The 19,792-nt window shown below is 39.5% G+C and overlaps 2 protein-coding genes, 1 long non-coding RNA gene and 1 other non-coding gene across 9 annotated transcripts in view; 1 reads left to right on the top strand and 3 right to left on the bottom strand.

The window, feature by feature from the left end:
- ZNF112 (zinc finger protein 112) overlaps nt 1-9,376 on the bottom strand; it is a 45,855-nt gene extending 36,479 nt beyond the window's left edge. For 2 of the 4 annotated variants that reach the window (XM_077849036.1, XM_077849062.1), the window contains exon 1: nt 9,241-9,376. The gene's annotated coding sequence lies outside the window, so the exon portion shown is untranslated. The remainder of the gene's footprint in view (nt 1-9,240) is intronic. The other 2 variants (XM_077849053.1, XM_077849047.1) reach the window with 2 other exon arrangements.
- Nucleotides 1,441-1,547, bottom strand: LOC144289679 (U6 spliceosomal RNA). The gene has a single exon (XR_013357561.1). It is a non-coding gene; the product is annotated as a U6 spliceosomal RNA (small nuclear RNA).
- Nucleotides 9,184-10,610, top strand: LOC144284491 (uncharacterized). Its single transcript, XR_013352915.1, has 2 exons — nt 9,184-9,626; nt 10,341-10,610. It is a non-coding gene; the product is annotated as an uncharacterized LOC144284491 (long non-coding RNA).
- Nucleotides 10,611-19,455: 8,845 nt separating this feature from the next.
- The window catches only part of LOC144284458 (zinc finger protein 285-like), a 37,357-nt gene continuing 37,020 nt past the window's right edge, over nt 19,456-19,792 (bottom strand). For 2 of the 3 annotated variants that reach the window (XM_077848999.1, XM_077849020.1), the window contains one exon: nt 19,456-19,708. In XM_077848999.1, coding sequence (XP_077705125.1) covers nt 19,667-19,708 — 42 coding nt within the window. In that variant the 3' untranslated portion in view covers nt 19,456-19,666. The remainder of the gene's footprint in view (nt 19,709-19,792) is intronic. The other variant, XM_077849004.1, reaches the window with a different exon arrangement.

Genomic DNA, 19,792 nt, shown 5'->3' with positions numbered 1-19,792 from the left:
GTTTTTTGGTGGGGATTTTTTCTTTTTTTTTTGCATTTTTTTGTTTTTGTTTTTGTTTTTTTTTTTGTTTGTTTTTTTTTGCATTGCATTTTTTAATTGCATGCGTAGGTTTAAATCAATGGAGAAAGCAACTTCCAAAAGTTGCACTAGCAGGGAAATATTCCATCAGACATTTGCATAGTAAACCTTCTTAGTTTTAAAAAAGGTTCCTGATCTTTACTTGAACTGTACATGAGGAAAAGGAGCCCCCTCATGTAGGAGTTCTCTCTGCTTGCAGAACAAACTGAAGGACCTAAAATTGGAGGCAAGCCTGGGATGTCAGTAAGGGGGGTAAAGAAATAATAACGGGCCATTCATAAACTTCATGTCTAAGACATTTATCCAATGATCCTTACATAAGAATTTTAGGGCAAACTACTGCCCTTAAGATAAAGGTACAACCTCAAAAGCTATGATACTGGATTATAGTAATATATGAGTACCTTGGATTCCTGGACAACAAAAATAATACTTGGGGTGACCTATAAGGTTTGAACAAATACTTTAGAGGAACTCCCCTAGAACAGTACAACCTCTACTATGAAAGCCTGGAGTTTTAAAGGTCAGCAGGCTTGGCTGAGATACACAAGTGGCACTGTGCTACTCTTGAAGGAAAGGCAGGTAAACAACCTGGGGGCATACAATATGAAAATAGTCATCTGAAGAGCACCTGGGCACACAGTGAGATTATTTGCTCTTCTCAGAGCATGTCCTTGAGAGGCAGCATTCACAGAGACACCTCTGTGGGAACAAAGGAGCTGACTGGCACCATTTCCCTCCACCACCCCTCAGCATAAACACAGAGCCAGTGGGAAGCAGTGCAGTGCTGACACTCATTGCTTACATCAAGCCCCACCCTGCTGCGCTCCAGCAGAAGGCCTTTCTCAGTCACATCTATCTGTCCCAGCGTGGCAGGCCCCTCCCCCTGAACACAACACAAAACCCTGCCCACACCACGTCTCCTGACCAGAGAGTTTTACATTGCCTCATTTCTGGTAGAGGTGGTGGAAAGTCTCATTTCACAAGCAGATAGAGCACTCCTAGATATAATTCACCCCATTCAGGTCAGGGACCAATCACTGTCCACAGTAGGCAAGGAGAGCATCTGCAGACAACTGGCCTGAAGGACAGAGCAGCCAGACACAACAGCAGAGTGCTTGCAGCACACACGGGAGATGCTCCCTAAAGTGCCAGGCCCTGGACACTACATGACATCTTCTTGGTAAGGCCATTACTTTTGGGAGCAAAGACATAACTGGCTTTTTAACATAGAGAAAGAAGCAGGCTGAGGCTTTGACAAAATGAGAAGACAAGAATTTATACCAAATGAAAGGATAAGACAAGACCACAGCCAGAGATTTAAGCAACTAAGATGTCTGATGGAGAATTTTTTTTTTTTTTTTAAATATGGAACGCTTCACGAATTTGCGTGTCATCCTTGCGCAGGGGCCATGCTAATCTTCTCTGTATCGTTCCAATTTTAGTATATGTGCTGCCGAAGCAAGCACTCTGATGGAGAATTTAAAGCAACAATCATACTCAGGACACTCACTGGACCTGAGAAAGAATGGAGACATCATTGAGACCCTTAACACACAGATAAAAGGCTTAAAAAAAGAATCAGAGATGAAGAGTGCAATAAACAAGATTAAAAACATATTTGATGCAGGGCACCTGGATGGCTCAGTGGTTGAGCATCTGCCTTTGGCTCAGGTTATGATCTCAAGTTCCTGGGATTGAGTCCCACACCAGGCTTCCTGCAGGGAACCTGCTTATCCCTCTGCCTATGTCTCTCTGTGTCTCTCATGAATAAATAAATAAAATCTTAACAAAAATGACTTGATGTAATAAACAACAGGCTAGATGAAGAAGAACAAATCAATGACCTAGAAGACAAAATAATGGAAAGCAATGAAGCTACACAAAACAGAGAAAGAATTACACAAAATGAGGATAGATTTAGGGAACTTGATGATTCCATCAAATGTAGTAACATTCATATTATAGAAGTACCAGAAGAAGAAGAGAGAAAAGGGGGCTGAAAATTTATTTGAAGAAGTAATAGCTGAGGGACGCCTGATCAGCTCAGTCAGTTAAACATCTGCCTTCACATGCCTTTGGGTCATGATCCCACGGTCCTGGGACTGGATCCTGCATTGGGCTCATCAGGGAGCCTACTTCTCCTTCTGTCTGCTGCTTCCCCTTCTTGTGCTCTCTCTCTCTGGCAAATAAGTAAATAAAATCTTAAAAACAAAGAAGAAAGAAGAAGAAAGAAAGAAAGAGAGAGAGAGAGAGGGAGGGAGGGAGGGAGGGAGGGAGGGAGGGAGGGAGGGAGGAAGGAAGGAAGGAAGGAAGGAAGGAAGGAAGGAAGGAAGAAAGAAAGAAAGAAAGAAAGAAAGAAAGAAAGAAAGAAAGAAGAAAGAAAAAGAAAAGCTGAAACATTCTTAATCTGGAGAAGAAAACAGACATTCAGATCCAGCAGGCACAGAGAACTCCCATCAAAATCACCAAAAGTAGGCCAACACCAAGACATATTATAATTAAATTTACAAAATACAGTGATAAAGAAAAAATTCTAAAAGCAGCAAAACAAAAGGAGTCAGTAACTTACGAGGGAAAACCCATAAGGCTAGCAAGAGATTTCTCTACAGAAACTGCAAGCCAAAAGACAGAAGCATGATATATTCAAATGCTCAATGGGAAAAATCTGCAGCCAAGAATACTCTACCCAGCAAGGCTATCAATCAGAATAGAAGGAGACATAAAGAGTTCCCCCAGACAAGTAAAAACTAAAGGAGTCTGTGGTCATAAAATTTCTGCAAGAAATTTTGAATGGAAAGGAGAGACCAGAGTCACAGTACGAATGTAGGAAAAACAATGGCAATAAAAACGAATATTTCTGTAAAAAGTAAGTCAAGGAACTCACAGACACAAAAAGATATATAATAACATATACCAAAAACATGGGGAAAGAGAAAAGAATGGGTTCAAATTTAACCATCAAGTTAATATAGACTGCTATATGCAGAAAAGGCTATATGCAAACCTAATGGTAATCATATATCAAAAACCACTAAAAAACAAAACCCCTCCAAAACCACTGATAAACATGCAAAGAATAAGGAAAGAGCTGCCCAGGTAGCTCAGTGGTTTAGCGCTGCCTTCAGCCCAGGGTGTGATCCTGGAGACCCAGGATCGAGTCCCACGTTGGGCTCCCTGCATGGAGCCTGCTTCTCCCTCTGCCTGTGTCTCTGCCCCTCTCTCTCCGTACCTCTCATGAATAAATAAATAAAATCTTAAAAATAAAATAAAATAAAATCTTCTTTAAAAAAAAAAAAAGAATAAGGGCGATCCCTGGGTGGCTCAGCAGTTTCACGCCTGCCTTTGGCCCAGGGCACGGTCCTGGACTCCCAGGATTGAGTCCTGCATCGGGCTCCCAGCATGGAGCCTGCTTCTCCCTCTGCCTGTGTCTCTGCCTCTCTCTCTCTCTCTAAGTCTATCATGAATAAATAAATAAAACCTTTAAAAAAAAAAGAATAAGGAGAAAGAAATCTAAATATATCACTAAGGAAAATAAGCAAACCATAAAAGAGAGAGACAAGAAAGGATTAGAGAAAATCTCTAGAAAACAACCACAAAACAAGTAATAAAATGGCAATAAATACATATATATCAATAATTACTTTGAATGTAAATGGACTAAACACTCCAATAGAAAAACATAGTGTGTCAAAATGGATTTAAAAAAAAAAAAAGACCTCATCTACACGCTGCCTAAAGGAGACTCATTTTAGACCTAATGACACTTGTAGATTGAAAGTGAAGGGATGAGAAACATTTACCATGCAAATAGATGTCAAAGGAAGCCAGAATAGCAGTATGTATATCAGAGAAACTAGACTTTAAAACAAAGACTGTAACAAGAGACAAAGAAGGACACTATATAATAAAGGACACAATCCAACAAAAAGATATAACAATTGCCCAACATGGAAGCATCCAAATATATAAAACAATTAATAATAAAGGAACTAGTTGATAGCAATACAATAATAGTAGGGGACTTTAACACCCCACTTACGTCAATGGACAGATCACCTAAACAGAAAATCATCAAGGAAACATGACTTGAATGACATGCTGGATCAGATGGACTTAACAGATATATTCAGAACATTCCATCCTAAAAAGGTAGAATATATATTCTTTACAAGTGTACATGGAATATTCTCCAGAATAGACTACATATTAGGTCACAAATCAGCCCTCAACAAATACAAATAATTTGAGATCAAACCATGTATATTTTCTACACTATGAAATTTGAAGTCAACCACAAGAAAAAATCTGGAATAATCACAAATACATGTAGATTAAATAATATGCTATGCAACAATGAATAGGTCAACCAAGAAATACAGAAGAAATTTAAAAATACATGGAAACAAATAAAAATGAAAACATGATGGTCTAAAATCTTTAGGATGTATCAAAAGCGGTCTTAAGAGGGAAGCAAATAGCAATGCAGACCTACCTCAGGAAGCAAGAAACATCTCTAATAAATAACCTAACCTTACATCTAAAGGAGCTAGAAAAAGAATAAACAAAACTTAAAGCCAAAAGAAGGAAGGAAATAATAAATATAAGAACAGAAATGATACAAAAAACTAAAAAAACAATAGAACAAACCAATGAAATAGGAATTGATTCTTCAAAAAAATTAATAAAATTGATAAACCTCCATCCAGACTTTTCAAAAAGAAAAGAGAAGGGACTCATGTAAATAAAATTACAAACAAGAGCAGAGAAATAACAACCAACACCACAGAAATACAAATAATTATGAGAATATTATGAAAAAGTATATGCCGGGCAGCCTGGATGGCTCAACAGTTGAGCGCACCTTTAGCCCAGGGTGTGATCCTGGAGACCCAGGATTGAGACCCACGTTGGGCTCTCTGCATGGAACCTGCTTCTCCCTCTGCCTGTGTCTCTGCCTGCCTCTTTCTCTTTCTCTCTCTCTCTCTCTCTCTCTCTCTCTCTGTCATGAATAAATAAATAAAATCTTAAAAAAAAAAAAGTATATGCCAACAAACTGGAAACCTGGAAGAAATAGATAAGTCCTAGAAACATCTAAAATGCCAAAACAGAAACAGGAAGAAATAGAAAACTTGAACAGACCAATAATTAGCAAAGAAATGGAATCAGTAATCAAAAATTACCTGACAAACAAAAGCCCAGGGCCAGATGGCTTCACAGGATAATTCTACCAAACATTTAAAGACTTAATATCTATTCTTCTCAAACTATTCCAAGAAAACAGAAAAGGAAGGAAAACTTCCAAACTCTTCTACAAAGCCAGTATTCCCTTGATTCCAAAACCAAAGAACCCACTAAAAAGAATAATTACAGGCCAATATACCTGATGAACATGGATGCAAAAATTCTCATAAAAATACTAGCAGATAAAAACCAATAGTACATTAAAAGAATCATTCACCATGATCAAGTGGGACTTCTTTCTGGGCTGCAAGGGCGGTACAATATTTGCAAATTAACCAATGTGATATACCACATCAATAAATGAAAAGAACCATATGATCCTTTCAATGGATGCAGAAAAAGCATTTGACAACATACAACACACATTCACAATAAAAATCCTCCACCAAAGAGGGACAGAGGGAACATACCTCAACATAATAAAGGTCATATGAAAAAAAAAACACACCTGATATCATCCTCAATGGGGAAAACCTGAGAGCTTTTACTCTATGGTCAGGAACAAGACAGGGGTGTCTACTTTCACCACTGCTATTTAACAAAGTACTGGCAGCAATTTGACAACAAAAAAAAATAAAGGCATCCACATTGGCAAGGAAGAAGTCTAACTTTCACTGTTCACAGATGACATGATACTCTGTAGAAAACCCACAAGACTCCACCAAAAAATTTCTAGAAGAGATGCACAAATTCAATAATGTTACAGGATTCAAAAATCAATGTACAGAAATCTGTTGCATTCCATATAACAATAATAAAGCAGCAGAAAAAGAAATCAAGGAATCAATTCCTTTTACAATTGCACATTAAAATCTTATGGTTTTAAGATACCTAGGAATAAATTCAAAGAGGTGCAAAACCTCTGCTTTGAAACTAGGAAAAACCTGATGACAGAAATTGAAGAGGAAACAAAGAAATGTTAAGACATTCCATGCTCATTGAGCAGCCCTGGTAGCTCAGCGGTTTAGCGCTGCCTTCAGTCCAGGGCATGATCCCGGGGACCCAGGATTGAGTCCCACATCAGGCTTCCTGCATGGAGTCTGCTTCTCCCTCTGCCTGTGTCTCTGCCTCTCTCTCTCTCTCTCTCTCTCTGTGTGTGTCTCTCATGAATAAACAAATAAATAATCTTAATAATTAAAAAAAAGGACATTCCATGCTCATGGACAGGAAAAACAAACATTGTTAAAATGTCTATACTACCCAAAAACAGTCTACTCATTTAATGCAATCCCTATCAAAATACCAACATTTTTCACAGAGCTAGAACAAATCCTAAAATCTGTACGAAAACATAAAAATTCCCAAAAAGAAAACAAAGCTGGAGGCACCACAATTCTGGACTTCAAGTTATATTACAAAGCTGCAGACATCAAGATAGTATGGTATTGGCACACACACACAAAAAAACTCCACATAGATCAATGGAACACAACAGAAAACCCAGTATTGGACCCACAACTATATGGTCAATTAATCTTAGAGAAAGCAGGAAAGTATATCCAACGGGAAAAAGACTGTCTTTTGAACAAATGATGTTGGGAAAACTGGACAGCACACACGAAAGAATGAAATTGGACCACTTTCTTACACTGTACACAAAAGTAAACCCAAAAATGGATGAAAGACCTTTAGGTGAGACAGGAAACCATCAAAATCCTAGAAGAGAACACAAGCAGCAGCCTCTAACACTGGCCATAGCAACTTCTTTCTAGATACATCTCCTGAGGCAAGGGAAACAAGACAAAAATAAACTATCGGGACTACATCAAAATAAAAATCTGCACAGTGAAGGAAAGAATCAACAAAACTAAAAGGCAACTTTTGGAATGGCAGAAGATATTTGCAAATGACATATCTGATAAAGGGTTAGTATCCAAATAGAGAAAGAACTTACACAAATCAACACCCAAATAAACAATAATACAATTTAAAAATGGGCAGAAGACACGAACAGATCTGTCTCCAAAGAAGACATCCAGATAGGGCGCACCGTGGCTCAGTGTTTGAGCATCTGCCTCCAGCTCAGGTTGTGATCCCAGGGTCCTGGGATTGAGTCCACATCAGGCTCCCTGCAGGGACCCTGCTTCTCCCTCTGCCTGTGACTCTACCTCTCTCTGTGTCTCTCATGAATAAATAAATTAAATATATATTAAAAAAAAGACATCCAGATGGCTAGCAGACACATGAATAGATGCTCAATATTAATTATCCTCAGGGAAATGCAAATCGAAACTACAATGAGCTATCACCTAACATCTGTCAGAATGACTAAAACCAACAACACAAGAAATAATTTTGGCGAGGATATGGAGAAAGGGGAACCCTCTTACACTGCTGGTGGCAATGTAGATTGGTGCAGCCAATGTGGAAAAAGTATGGAGGTTCTTCAGAAACTTAAAAATAGAACTACCTATGACCCAGCAATTACACTAGCTGGTATTTATCCAAAGGACACAGAAATACTGATTCAAAGGGGCACATGCACCCCGATGTTCATAGCAGCATTATCTACAATACCCAAATTATGGAAACAGCCCAAGTGTCCACCGATTGATGAATGGATAAAGATGTGGTATATATACACAATGGAATATTACTCGGCCATCAAAAAAGAATGAAATCTTGCCATTTGCAACAATGTGGATGGAGCCAGAGTATGATGCTATGTGAAATAAGTCATTCAAAGAAAGACAAATGCCATATGATTTCCCTCATGTGGAATTAAAGAAACAAAACAAAGGAACAAAAGGAAAAGAGAGGCAAACCAAGAAACAGAGTCTCAGCTATATAGAACAAACTGATGGTTACCAGAATGGAGGTTGGTGGAGGAATGGGTGGAATAGGAGACGGGGATTAAGGAGTGCACTTGTGATGAGCACCGGGTGATGTATGAAAGTGTTGGATCACTATATTGTACACCTGAGACCAATACTACAGTCTATGTTAACTAACTGGAATTTAAACAAAAGCTTTAAAAAAAAAAACACACATAAATATAATCATGATTATTCTTGCTCAAGTACTCCCCTATCCGTTCCTGCATGTATTCAACAAAAGTCAGGGCATCTTTGTGGCGGAAGAATTTATAGAGGAGTAAAGGAAATATCTTCTCGTCTGACAGGAGATAACCTAAGAAGAAAAAGAATGCTAAGTCCTACTCAGGAAAGGCTCTGCTTCCAGGAGCCAAAGTGTCATTCCCTCCTCCCACACGGCCTTTCTCAAGGAATCCAGGCTGGGGAAGGAAAGGAGGCTGAGAGAAATCACAACTTCATTAGAACCCGCGCATAAATCACAGTGGACATCGCAGACAACACCCAGGAATGACCCTCTACAAAAACTTAAATTTAGATTTAAAAAAAAAAAATTAGGTATCTAGGTGCAGCCTCACTTCCTCCAGGGATCAGAGAAGGGCCAGGGACACTGCAGCAAGAGCTCTGACCACCCCATCCCAGGTTCACCGATGCTGATTTCAGGGAACTAAATTTTAAAAGGACTGCTATCAAGGGACCTCAGTCTTTCACTTCTGCATCCTCGTTGAACTCTCAAAATAACTCTATTAGGTAGACACTAATATCAACTTCAAGAAGAGGAAGGAGGCAGAGACGCGAAGAAATTCTCCGAATGTTAATGGAGCTGGGAAGCGGCAGCACGGGCTGGTGGTCGCGGAAGGGCCGGGAGGTGCAGATCCCAGGAGACCCTCACTCCTGGCGACGTGGGAACCTGGCCCGGGGCCTGAGCCGGGGATGCACCCGCCGCCCGGGACTGCACGGAGCCCATTCAAAGGAAACACAAACCCCGTCCTCCGCCACAGGCGGGTTCTCTTCCCCCGGATCGAGGGCCTGGTCACCACGGGCCCAACGGAAAGTGAGGCCAGGTCAGCGCGGCCGCGGGGAGGGCGCCCGGGGAGGGAGAGCTCACCTTTCGCAGAGGAATGAAGGCCGCGGCCTCGCGTACCTGGAGCGGAAGCGAGTCTACCCACAGAGACCTCCTGGACTACGCTTCCCAGAATTCCCGACAGGAGCCGGGAGGTCGTCTTGGCGCCCTGCCGCGGAAGTGTTCCCGGACTACACTTCCCAGAATTCCCAGGCCGCCTCGTCGCCTTCCTGGGACGGAAGTGCGGGCTGTCGCAGAGAGAGCGTGGGTCCTTGTTAACAGCGTGCGGTTCTGGCGTGAATTCCGGAGCCTGGAAATGCTGCCCAATGTACAGAACTTTTACAGACTGCTGTTATTTTCTCCAGCCAGCCACACGTTCAGAGCTTGTTTCTGGATCCTGATGCGTCTGACCTTGTGGACTACAAATCCCGGCATGTCCTGCGGAGGGGCCTCTTCCTCAGGGCTCCCCTCTCTTTGAGATAGTATTTGGATAGTCTGAATTAATTCTATGCTGTTAGTGGAGCTTGGCCGCCGTCCCTTACGTCGTTTTCTTGAATTTTTTTCTTCCAAACATGACGAAAACTATCACAAGAAACTTAACCAAAGCAAACTATCTACCTATTCTAGGAAACTACCTCAAAGAGATTAGAGAACCTTGAAATATAAGAAAGAGGAAAGGGAAGGGAGAGAGGGAGGGAGGGAGGAAGGAAGGAAGGGAGGGAGGGAGGGAGGGAGGGAGGAAGGAAGGAAGGAAGGAAGGAAGGAAGGAAGGAAGGAAGGAAGGAAGGAAGGGAAGGAAGGAAGACGTTATGAAAAGGAAGCCATGTGGGGGATTGGAGGAGGCAGCGGAATTCAGATTTCTTTCTTTTTTTAAAGATTTTATTTATTAATTCATGAGAGACACAGAGAGAAGCAGAGACATAGAGAGCCAAGCAGGCTCCCTGCTGGAGCCTGATACAGGACTCGATCCCAGGACCCCAGGATTATGACTTGAGTCAAAGGCGAACGTTCAACCACTGAGCCATCCAGGCGCCCCAGAATTCAGATATTATAAGGAAATTGTGCTGACCTGTATTCAGTACTGAATTTGACAAATATAGAGTCTAAATCTTACTCTGACCGGATTGCCTTTTTTTATTCTATAGGCACACGCATGCATCTAAAACTGTCCATGCTACCTACCCTGAGCTGTTCATCCCAAGATCCACAAGAATGGACGTGGATGCCAAGAATTCATAAGAATCAGATGCAACCATTGATCAGGACTTAAAGCAGAAGCAAAAATGTTTCCCACATTTCCTTGGCTCTAATTGCTGATTATGAAACCTGAGTCATAAGGCAAATGGAAGCAACTGTATTGATAGATATAAAACACTGTAATATGGGAAGGAATTAAGACCTTTACAAGATCTTAAGTTTTTTCTTTAGCTTTTTAAAAAAAGATTTTATTTCTTTATTCATGAGAGACACAGAGAGAGAAAGGCAGAGCCATCAGCAGAGGGAGAAGCAGGCTTCCTGCAAGGATCCCAATGTAGGACTTGATCCTGGATCCTGGGTTCACGTCCGGAGCCGAAGGCAGACACTCAACTGCTGAGCCACCCAGGTGTTCCCTTCTTTGAGCTTTTAATATCACATCACTTATTTTTCTCCTCCTCTTGATATAAAAACTGTAAGTTGTCTTATGGAGGATGTGACTCAAGGAGGACAGAGGATGAGGTAATGACTTAATCCAGAAAATTAGCAGAAAGGGAAAAAAAGAGAAGAGCAAGTTTAATTTCCCAGTTTCCTCCTGAAGAAGAAATCTAAATTGTTTTCCTTTATGCTGGTACATTAATTGTATTTGATATTATGTGTCTTGAATCTCTTGTAATCTAGAACAATTTCCTTTTCCCTTTTTTTGTTTGCCCTTGACCTGCTGAAATAACTAGCTCAGTAGTCATGTAGGATTGCTCACATTCTGGATTTATCTGATGGCTCTTCTGGAATCTGTTTTCCTGAAATGACAATTTTTTCATTAAACTGTAAGGTAAGGTAAAGCCTAGATTTTTAACAATAATAAGTACAATGTGGTGTTGAAAATAGCAGAACAAGATCCAATACAATGTCCAGCTGAAACTACTCAAATGCTGGGCAAGTATTCTCACTGAGGAGTGAAAGAAAAATGACCTAACAGCTGTTGATACAAAGTGAAGAAATCTTTTACAATCTCTACAGGTAAGAAAGAGAGTTTTATTTAAGCCCAAGTTAGTACAGCTGTTCAGGAAACATGTTCTTTACAGGGGAAAAAGTGTTGTGGAGAATGAACAGTTTTCAGAGGATTATTATACTTTTTTTATATCTTGTGAAAGCTCAAAAGGTTATAGGTTAGCATAAATGGAGGAATCACAAGTTTTAACATCTAAGAATGCAGAGAGTAGGAGCACTGATCAGTGTCTTAAGGACAAGATGGTTTCCTTTAGGCTACTCATTTAGAAAGCATTTGCACAATGTATCCTTGGTGGGCCATAAACTGGGCTCTGGGTTTAAGCAAAGTTTATGTACAGTCATGCTGACTTAGGAAGAAATATAAAATGGCTTCCCTTATATCTCAGGCTTTTAGAGAGTTTTGTTCTCTCATCATATCCATTATATGAAAATGGTCAGTGGTTTAAAGGACCAGAACCAATTTAGGAAATCATACAGGGTGCCAAATTGCAAACAACAAGAAACAACAGATATTGGTGAGGATGTGGAGAAAGAGGGACTCTCTTCCACCATAGGTAGGAATGCAAACTGATGCAGCCGCTCTGGAAAACAGTATGGAGTTTCCTCAAAAAATTAAAAATAGAGCTACCATATGATCCAGCAGTTGCACGACTAGGTGTTTACCCTAAGAATACAAAAATACTGATTTAAAGGGACACATGCATCCCAATGTTTATAGCAGCATTATCAACTATAGCCAAATTATGGAAAGAGCCTAAATGTCCATCGATTGATGAAGGGATAAATAACTTGTGGTATGTAAATACAATAGAATATTCCTCAGTTATAAAAACAAATGAAATCTTGCCATTTTCAGCAACATGGAGATAGAGTGTATCATGCTAAGCAAAATAAGTCAGTCAGAGAAAGACAAATACCATAAGAGTTCACTCATATATGGAATTTAAGGAAGAAAACCCAGATGAACATAGAGGAGAGAAACAAACCATAAAACAGACTCTTAACTATAGAGATCATATAGAAGATTGCTGGAGAGGAAGTGGCGGGGAAGATGGGTTAAATGGGTGATGGGCATTAAGGAGGGCACTTGTGATGAGCACTGAGTGTTGTAAGTGATGAATTACTAAATCCTATACCTGAAATTAATATTACACCATGTTAACGACTGGAATATAAAGTTGGAAGAAAAAAAAGAAATCTTACCATGTGATTAAAAATAATTTAAAATATTTAAATTATTAAATAATTATCTAACTATAAATTAAGGAGGATCAATCTAATAATAGTTGAGTTTTTTGGATAAAATGACAGGGAAAATTTAAAATGCAATATACAAGGAATGTTTTAATTCGCATACACTTCCGATAATAGTAAAATAGGTAACTTGCAATAAATTTCTGGCAGATGATGGGTAGACATAGTTTTAAAACTGTTGAGAGGCAGGCAGCCCAGGTGGCTCAGTGGTTTAAGCGCTGCCTTCAGTCCAGGTTGTGATCCTGGAGACCCGGCATCGAGTTCCATGTCGGGCTTCCTACATGAAGCCTGCTTTTCCCTCTCTTTGCCTGTCTCTCTGCCTCTCTCTCTCTCTCTCTCTCTCTCTCTCTGTCTGTCTCTCATGAATAAATAAATAAAATCTAAAAAATATATAAAATAAAATAAAACTGTTGAGAGGCATCAAAAGGCAAGATGATGGAAAATTAGTCTGCTAAAATTCAGAAAAAGTGTGTGTGGGGGGGTCATGCACCTGAGGTGACTTTTCTCATGGGGTGATGGTCTAGTCAAAGAGCTGGAAAACCTAGAAACTCTGAGGCATTTCTGACACCCATTTGAAGGTAGGGAAACAAGAGATTCTGGCAAAAACTACAAAACATACATCTTCTCAAGCACAAATAAAATATTTACAAAAGGGATCGCATGATGAGCTATAAAGGAATAACAACAAATTTTACAATACTGAAGTAATACTGAATATGCTCTCTGAATGTAATGAAATTCAGCCAGAGCTCCATAACAAAAAGATAATTTAAAAGCTGCCATGTGTGCATCTAATAAAGTATTGTCTCTCAGTTCCCAAACCACCCTTCTTTACTCTGTTTTATGTAAAATCTGAAGCCTATCTTGCTGCTATGCCATCTGGTTCTCTGCCAATAAAGAGAGTGCAAGGCTGGAGAAAGAGACTCAATACTTCCTTTGGGCTTCCAGGAGCAGCACCACTTTCTTACTGCAACTGTTCAATTGAATAATTTGCAGTTTTTCCAACACTTGACAATCAGTTTCATCATGGCTCTTCGTAGACATTATGAAACAGCTTCTCAAACCCTGTTCCTCAGGTGCCTAAGTCCTATAACTGCAGGGCTCTCTGCCTCTGAGCCCGGGTACCTCTGAACACAACTCCGTACTCAGAGATTTGAGTTTCAGGACAGTAGGACCTTCCTCCAAGCTGCTCAGTTTTAATAAACCCTACCTCTTCCCTGTTACCCCAGACCCTGGGGTGATTGCTGCTACTTGCTGCAATTGTTACCTGCATTGTGCCTTAGAGTCCTCTGTTTGTCTTTTCAGCAATCCAGTCACCAATTCTGTATACATACTAATTCTTTCTTTTCAAATAACTGTATGGTCTCTGTCTTTTCAGTTGACTCCAAATTATACACCATGTTTGGAAGTAAACCAAACCCGTATGAATTGAAGAAATACTGTATTCAAAACAAAAGTATATTTTAACTGGATGATAATAAAAATACCTCCTAACAAAGCTTATAGGATGCATTCAATACTTCAAATTAAATAGAAAGCTTTAGGTATGTGCATGAAGGAAGATAAAAAAGCTGGAAATAAAAAAATGAAGCATCCATCTCGGGAAGTTAGAAAAAGAGCAAATCACTTCTTTTCCCAATGTAAAGGTACAATAAAGATGAGAACAGATAAAGTAGGACATAAACATAATACAAAAGAATTTAAAACATTATTCTTTGAAATGAGAAAAAAAATGTTGATAAATCCATAAGATTTATTATTAAAACAGAAATCACAAATTACCACAAGGAAAAGAATGAAAAAAATCACTATACATTCTATGAACTTAAAGGAATATTATGTGGAATGTAAAGCCAATGAAATTGAGAACTTAAATAAATACATTTCTACAGAACTTAAAACAGCATTTACCAAAATAGACATAAGTAATCAAAAATCTGAATAGAGCTAATACTGAAAAATTGAATTTATTAAAAATCCACAAAGGAATTCTCTGACCTCAGACAGTGTCATCAGTGAACTCTATCAAATATTTAAGGAAGAGGGGCGCCTGGGTGGCTCAGCAGTTGAGCGACTGCCTTTGGCTCAGGTCGTGATCTCGGATCCTGGGATCAAGTCTCACTTCAGGCTCCCAGTGGGGAGCTTGTTTCTCCCTCTTCCTGTGTCTCTGCCTCTCTCTGTGTGTCTCTCATAAATAAATAAATAAAAATCTTAAAAATATATATATATTTAAGGAAGAAACCATGCTTATCTTAGAATTCTTTTTTTTTAATTTTTATTTATTTATGATGGTCACAGAGAGAGAGAGAGAGAGAGAGAGAGAGATAGAGGCAGAGACACAGGAAGAGGGAGAAGCAGGCTCCATGCACCGGGAGCCCGACGTGGGACTTGATCCCGGGTCTCCAGGATCACGCCCTGGGTCAAAGGCAGGCGCCAAACCGCTGCACCACCCAGGGATCCCTCATCTTAGAATTCTTAATGAGAATAACAAAATAGGAAACACTTTCCAACTAATTTGCAACCAACACTGATACCAAAATCTGTTGCAGTCTTTCTTAGAATGGAAAATGGCAGGTCTATCTCATCATAAATCTACATGTAAAAATTCTATGCCATAACTTATTCAACAATACATAAAAAGATTATACATAATGACCTAGCAGACTTACCAGGAATGCAAAAAAACAAAACAAAACAAACAAACAAAAAAAACCCAGAGCGTTTGATAAATTTATCATCCATTCATGATGAGAAAATTTAGGAAACTAGCAATAAATTACAGAAAAAATTGAAAGCAACAGTGAAGTATTGAAAACATTTCCTGTGGAAAATGCATGGAAATTTCCTGGAAATTGATAACATGCAAAAAATGCAAAAAAAATTTCATGGAAAAAGATAACATTGCACTTGCCCCTTTATTCTTCAATCTTGCAAGCTTGTCTGATTAATTTTAATAATTTATATATGGCTCCTTTGTACTTACTAAGTACATGAACACTGCTGACCTCAGACTTGCAAGAAATGTGACAAATGTGCAGAGCTGTGGGAACAAGGAAGATATTCCATATATGGTACTGAGTTAAATTGGTATTGAGGGGGAAAAATGATCTCTACCTCAAGCAATAAGCAAAAATCTCATGCTGGTGGACTATAGAGCCAAACTTGAAGCATTTCTTAGGAAAATTCGAATCTACTCAAGATATATACCCATAAGTAATGTGTGCACTTGTGTACCAAAAGACATGTATAAGAATTTTCATTGCAACATCAATGATAATGATGTGCTAGAAATACTCCAAATGTTTATTAATGATAGAATGAATCTTTTTTTGCATACTCATACAATGGATCAGTACAAGGCAAGGATATTGAAAAAACTTTAGCTACATGCAACACTATGGATGAATCTCATAAATAGGATGTTGAATAAAAGAGCTGGACAGAAGTTACACTATGATACCATTTATATAAAATCCATAAGACAGTCAAAATTGAACTATAGTATTTAGGATGCACACTTAAGTAGTAAAAATGTAAGGAAAATCAAGAGGATTGTACAAAAATCAGGGTAGTGGTTACTTATGATAGGGAAGGAAATATGGTGCTGTGGGTAAGAGTGGAATTCCTGCAGTTCCAGCAGGCTTCATTTCTTGATGTGGGTGGTGATTATTCAGCTGTCCATTTTCTGTGTATACTTTCAAATGTATATGATTGGAGCATTTTTCTGAATACAAGTGATTGTTCACATGCCTGACAATCAATGATACATGATCAACAAACTAGTACATCCATACAATGGAGCATCATTCAGCAACAAAAAATTAAGTATCAAGGTATAAAGAGACTTGGAATAACATCAAGTGCTAGTTTCTGCGTGAAAGAAGCCAAATTGAAAGAACCACATACTATGGAATTTAACCACAGAGACAGTAAAAAGACCAGTAGTTGCCTGGGGCGGCAGGAGGCGGGGGAAATTAATTAATTGAACACAGTGCTATCTTTAAAGCAATGAAACTATTCTGTATGATACTATATGGTAGATACAGGACAATTATGGATTTTTTTCAAAACCCACAGAACTGTACAAGACAAAGAATGAACTTTAATGTAAAGCATGAACTTAAGTTAATAATAATGTATCAGTATTGTTTCATCAATTGTAACAAACATACCACACTAATGCAAGGTATTAATAACAGGAGAAACTGGGGGGGAAGATGTCCAATATATGGGAAATCTTTGTACCTTCTCCAAAATTTTTCTATAAACCTAAAACTGCCCTAGAAATAAAGTTTAAAAAAAATCATGATGGGGTGCCTGGGTGGCTCAATTGATTAAGCATCTACCTTCGGCTCACGTCATGGTCTCAGGGTCCTAAGATGGAGCCCCACATTGGGCTCCCTGATCAGTGGGAAATCTGCTTCTCCCTCTGCTCATGCTCTCTCTCTCTCTGTGTGTCTCAAGTAAATATCTTTATAAAAAATCAGTCATATGCTCCAAAGTAAATTGAATATATGGCAGAGAAGAATGTTTTATAAACTTTTTTCAGAACTCAAAGGAGAAGACTGAAGATGAGAAAGTCTATAAAGAATATGAACACATTGAGCAGCCTGGGTGGCTCAGCAGTTTAGCGTGATCCTGGAGACCCAGGATCGAGTCCCATGTCATGCTCCCTGCATAGAACCTACTTCTCCCTCTGCCTGTGTCTCTGCCTCTCTCTCTCTCTGCCTCTCTCTCTCTCTGTCTCTCATGAATAAAATCTTCAAAGAAAAAGAATATGAACACATCAATCTATATCATACATTACCACAGAAGTGTAAAGCAAAAGATTACTTTCTCATTTGTTCCTAATCAGAATCCCATCAATTACTTTAAAAATGTGCATATATCGATACGATGGAAGTACTAATCAACATTGAAAAGAAAAAGCTAGAAATATTGACTAGGTTTATGCAAAAATAAGGAGGAATTTCACAAGTATTATGCTAAGTGTAAGAATTGAGACAAAGAAGTATACTATTTATGATTCTACTGATATGACATTCTTAAAAAAAAAAAAAGAAAGAAAAAGAAAAAGAAAAAAAAACTGTAGGGAAAGAAACTAGATCTATGGTTGCCAAAGGGTGGGAGCAGGTTGAATGGATTGACGATGTAGTGGTACCAAGGATCTGTTTTGTTAGGCAAGGGTTTTGTTTCTAAATAGGACAATTAATTTGTTAAAGATCAGTTTCTAAATGGTAAAAATGAAACCAAGAAAGCATCTCATGGAATAATTGGCAGAAGATAAAAACTCAGAGCCCATGCTATGGATATAGTGCTCAGACATCTAAAAGAGGGTAGAAAAATATGCAAAATGTGTGCTCTTCCAGTACTATTTGAATCATCTGTAAATCTCCCTGGACTTGAATTTAGCATATTGGCCCACTGTGCTTACTATACGATACATAGACTACTGACTGCTGCCAGGCAGTCCATCTAATAACTTATAGTTGAGTTGTCCTTGCATCCTTTTATTCATATGCAAATATACTGTGCTGCTTCTTATAAACTTGAGAAAAGGACAGCAGTGTGTTCAGTGAACCCTAATGGGATCCACTGATTTTCCCAGTCTCCCTGTAATCCAGATACAGAAATCTTACAGAATGCTGGAAAAGTCTGTTGTAGATTCCACTCTAGTATCAGCTTGGAGACCACGGGCTGTGCAGTCAGGGTGTTGAGCTACAAGTTAATTATTCACACCTTTATGTATTCATATCCCTATTTCCATTGGAGTTTCATTACTTTATGAATCCCCAAGATTATTAAGCCACTTACTAGCATGTATGTTGTTAATATTTTCATCTCAGTTTACTCTAAATCCTCTACACCTGTATGTATGGCATCTTTTTAACATAGGGAAATCTAAAATTTTCATACAGACTTGCTCATTGTAACATTTACTTTGGCTGAAGCCCTGTGCACGAGTAACCAGAGGCAATCTTTTCCATGTTTCATCATTGTTCTCCAGCTTTTTAGAAGTATTAACTTCATTTAATTCTCATAAGCTATAATTACACCCAGGAAACTTATTCACCAAGATCAACTGGCCCAACGTTACAGCGCTAGGAAGCCGCAAAGCTGATTGGCGGGAACAGAAGAGGGCTGGGGGAGCTCAGCGCCCAGGAGCCCACCGGATAGCGATGCATGACCCTAGCCCGCCTCCAAGCTGGGACGCCATCCGCCCCAAACACTAAGAAGCTCTGCCTGCCGAGAGGGAAATGCAAATGCCTCTACACCTTGTCCTCCAATCGACATCCCTTGTCCTTAAGGCAGAGGTCTGGGACATCACTGGTCTCTCGCCTAAGCTGAAGAGCACTAGAATCGCTGCTAGGACTCAAATCTCATTACTACATGGGGAATAATGGCTGCAACCTCTCCTCGAGCGGAAGTTCCTCCCTTCCCCCAACCAGGAGCCACGCACGAAACCCAACCCCACACTGCTGAAGAGGAAATGTCTTCCACTGCACGGAAGTTCTGGACTACACTTCCCAGAATCCCTGAGCGGTTTAGGGCTACGGCCCCGCCCTCCTGGAATGGAGGCCCTTCCGACTACACCTCCCAGAATCCTCTGCGGGATCGTGATTCCGGCCCCCCAGCCTCTATTGCTTTTGGTTAAATTCTGAGTGGCTTCTGCGCTATAAGCGTTTTTTTTCTTTTTGTAATTTTTTTTTTCTCTTCCCAAGAACTAGTACTTGGGAAGAAAGCGGAGCTTTTCATATGAAAATATAACTTTTTAGCAGAAAAGACAGAAAAAAGGCAAGCTTTTATTTTTTTATTGTTTTTTTTTTTTTTTTTTTTTTTTTTTAAGACAAACTTTTAAAGGGACTGGCTGCGTGCTGCATTAAGGAATATGGTATATCTCTGGGCGCCTGGGTGGCTCGGTGGTTGAGCGTTGGCCTTCGGCTCAGGTCATGATCCGGGGTCCTGGGATCGAGTCCCCAGACTACTGAGGGGAGCCTGCTTCTCCTTCTGCCTATGTCTCTGCCTGTCTCTGTGAGGAAGAATGAAGTAAAATCTATAAAAAGGGGGAGAAGGGGATACGGTATCTCAGGCTCAGTTTGCCTTGATTGCCTCTTTACATATGCCTGTATTCATCTAC

This window comes from Canis aureus, chromosome 1 (assembly GCF_053574225.1).
Source record: "Canis aureus isolate CA01 chromosome 1, VMU_Caureus_v.1.0, whole genome shotgun sequence".
Classification (NCBI taxonomy): domain Eukaryota; kingdom Metazoa; phylum Chordata; class Mammalia; order Carnivora; family Canidae; genus Canis; species Canis aureus.
Note: the sequence above shows the minus strand (reverse complement) of the source record. Positions and strands in the feature narration are given on the sequence as shown.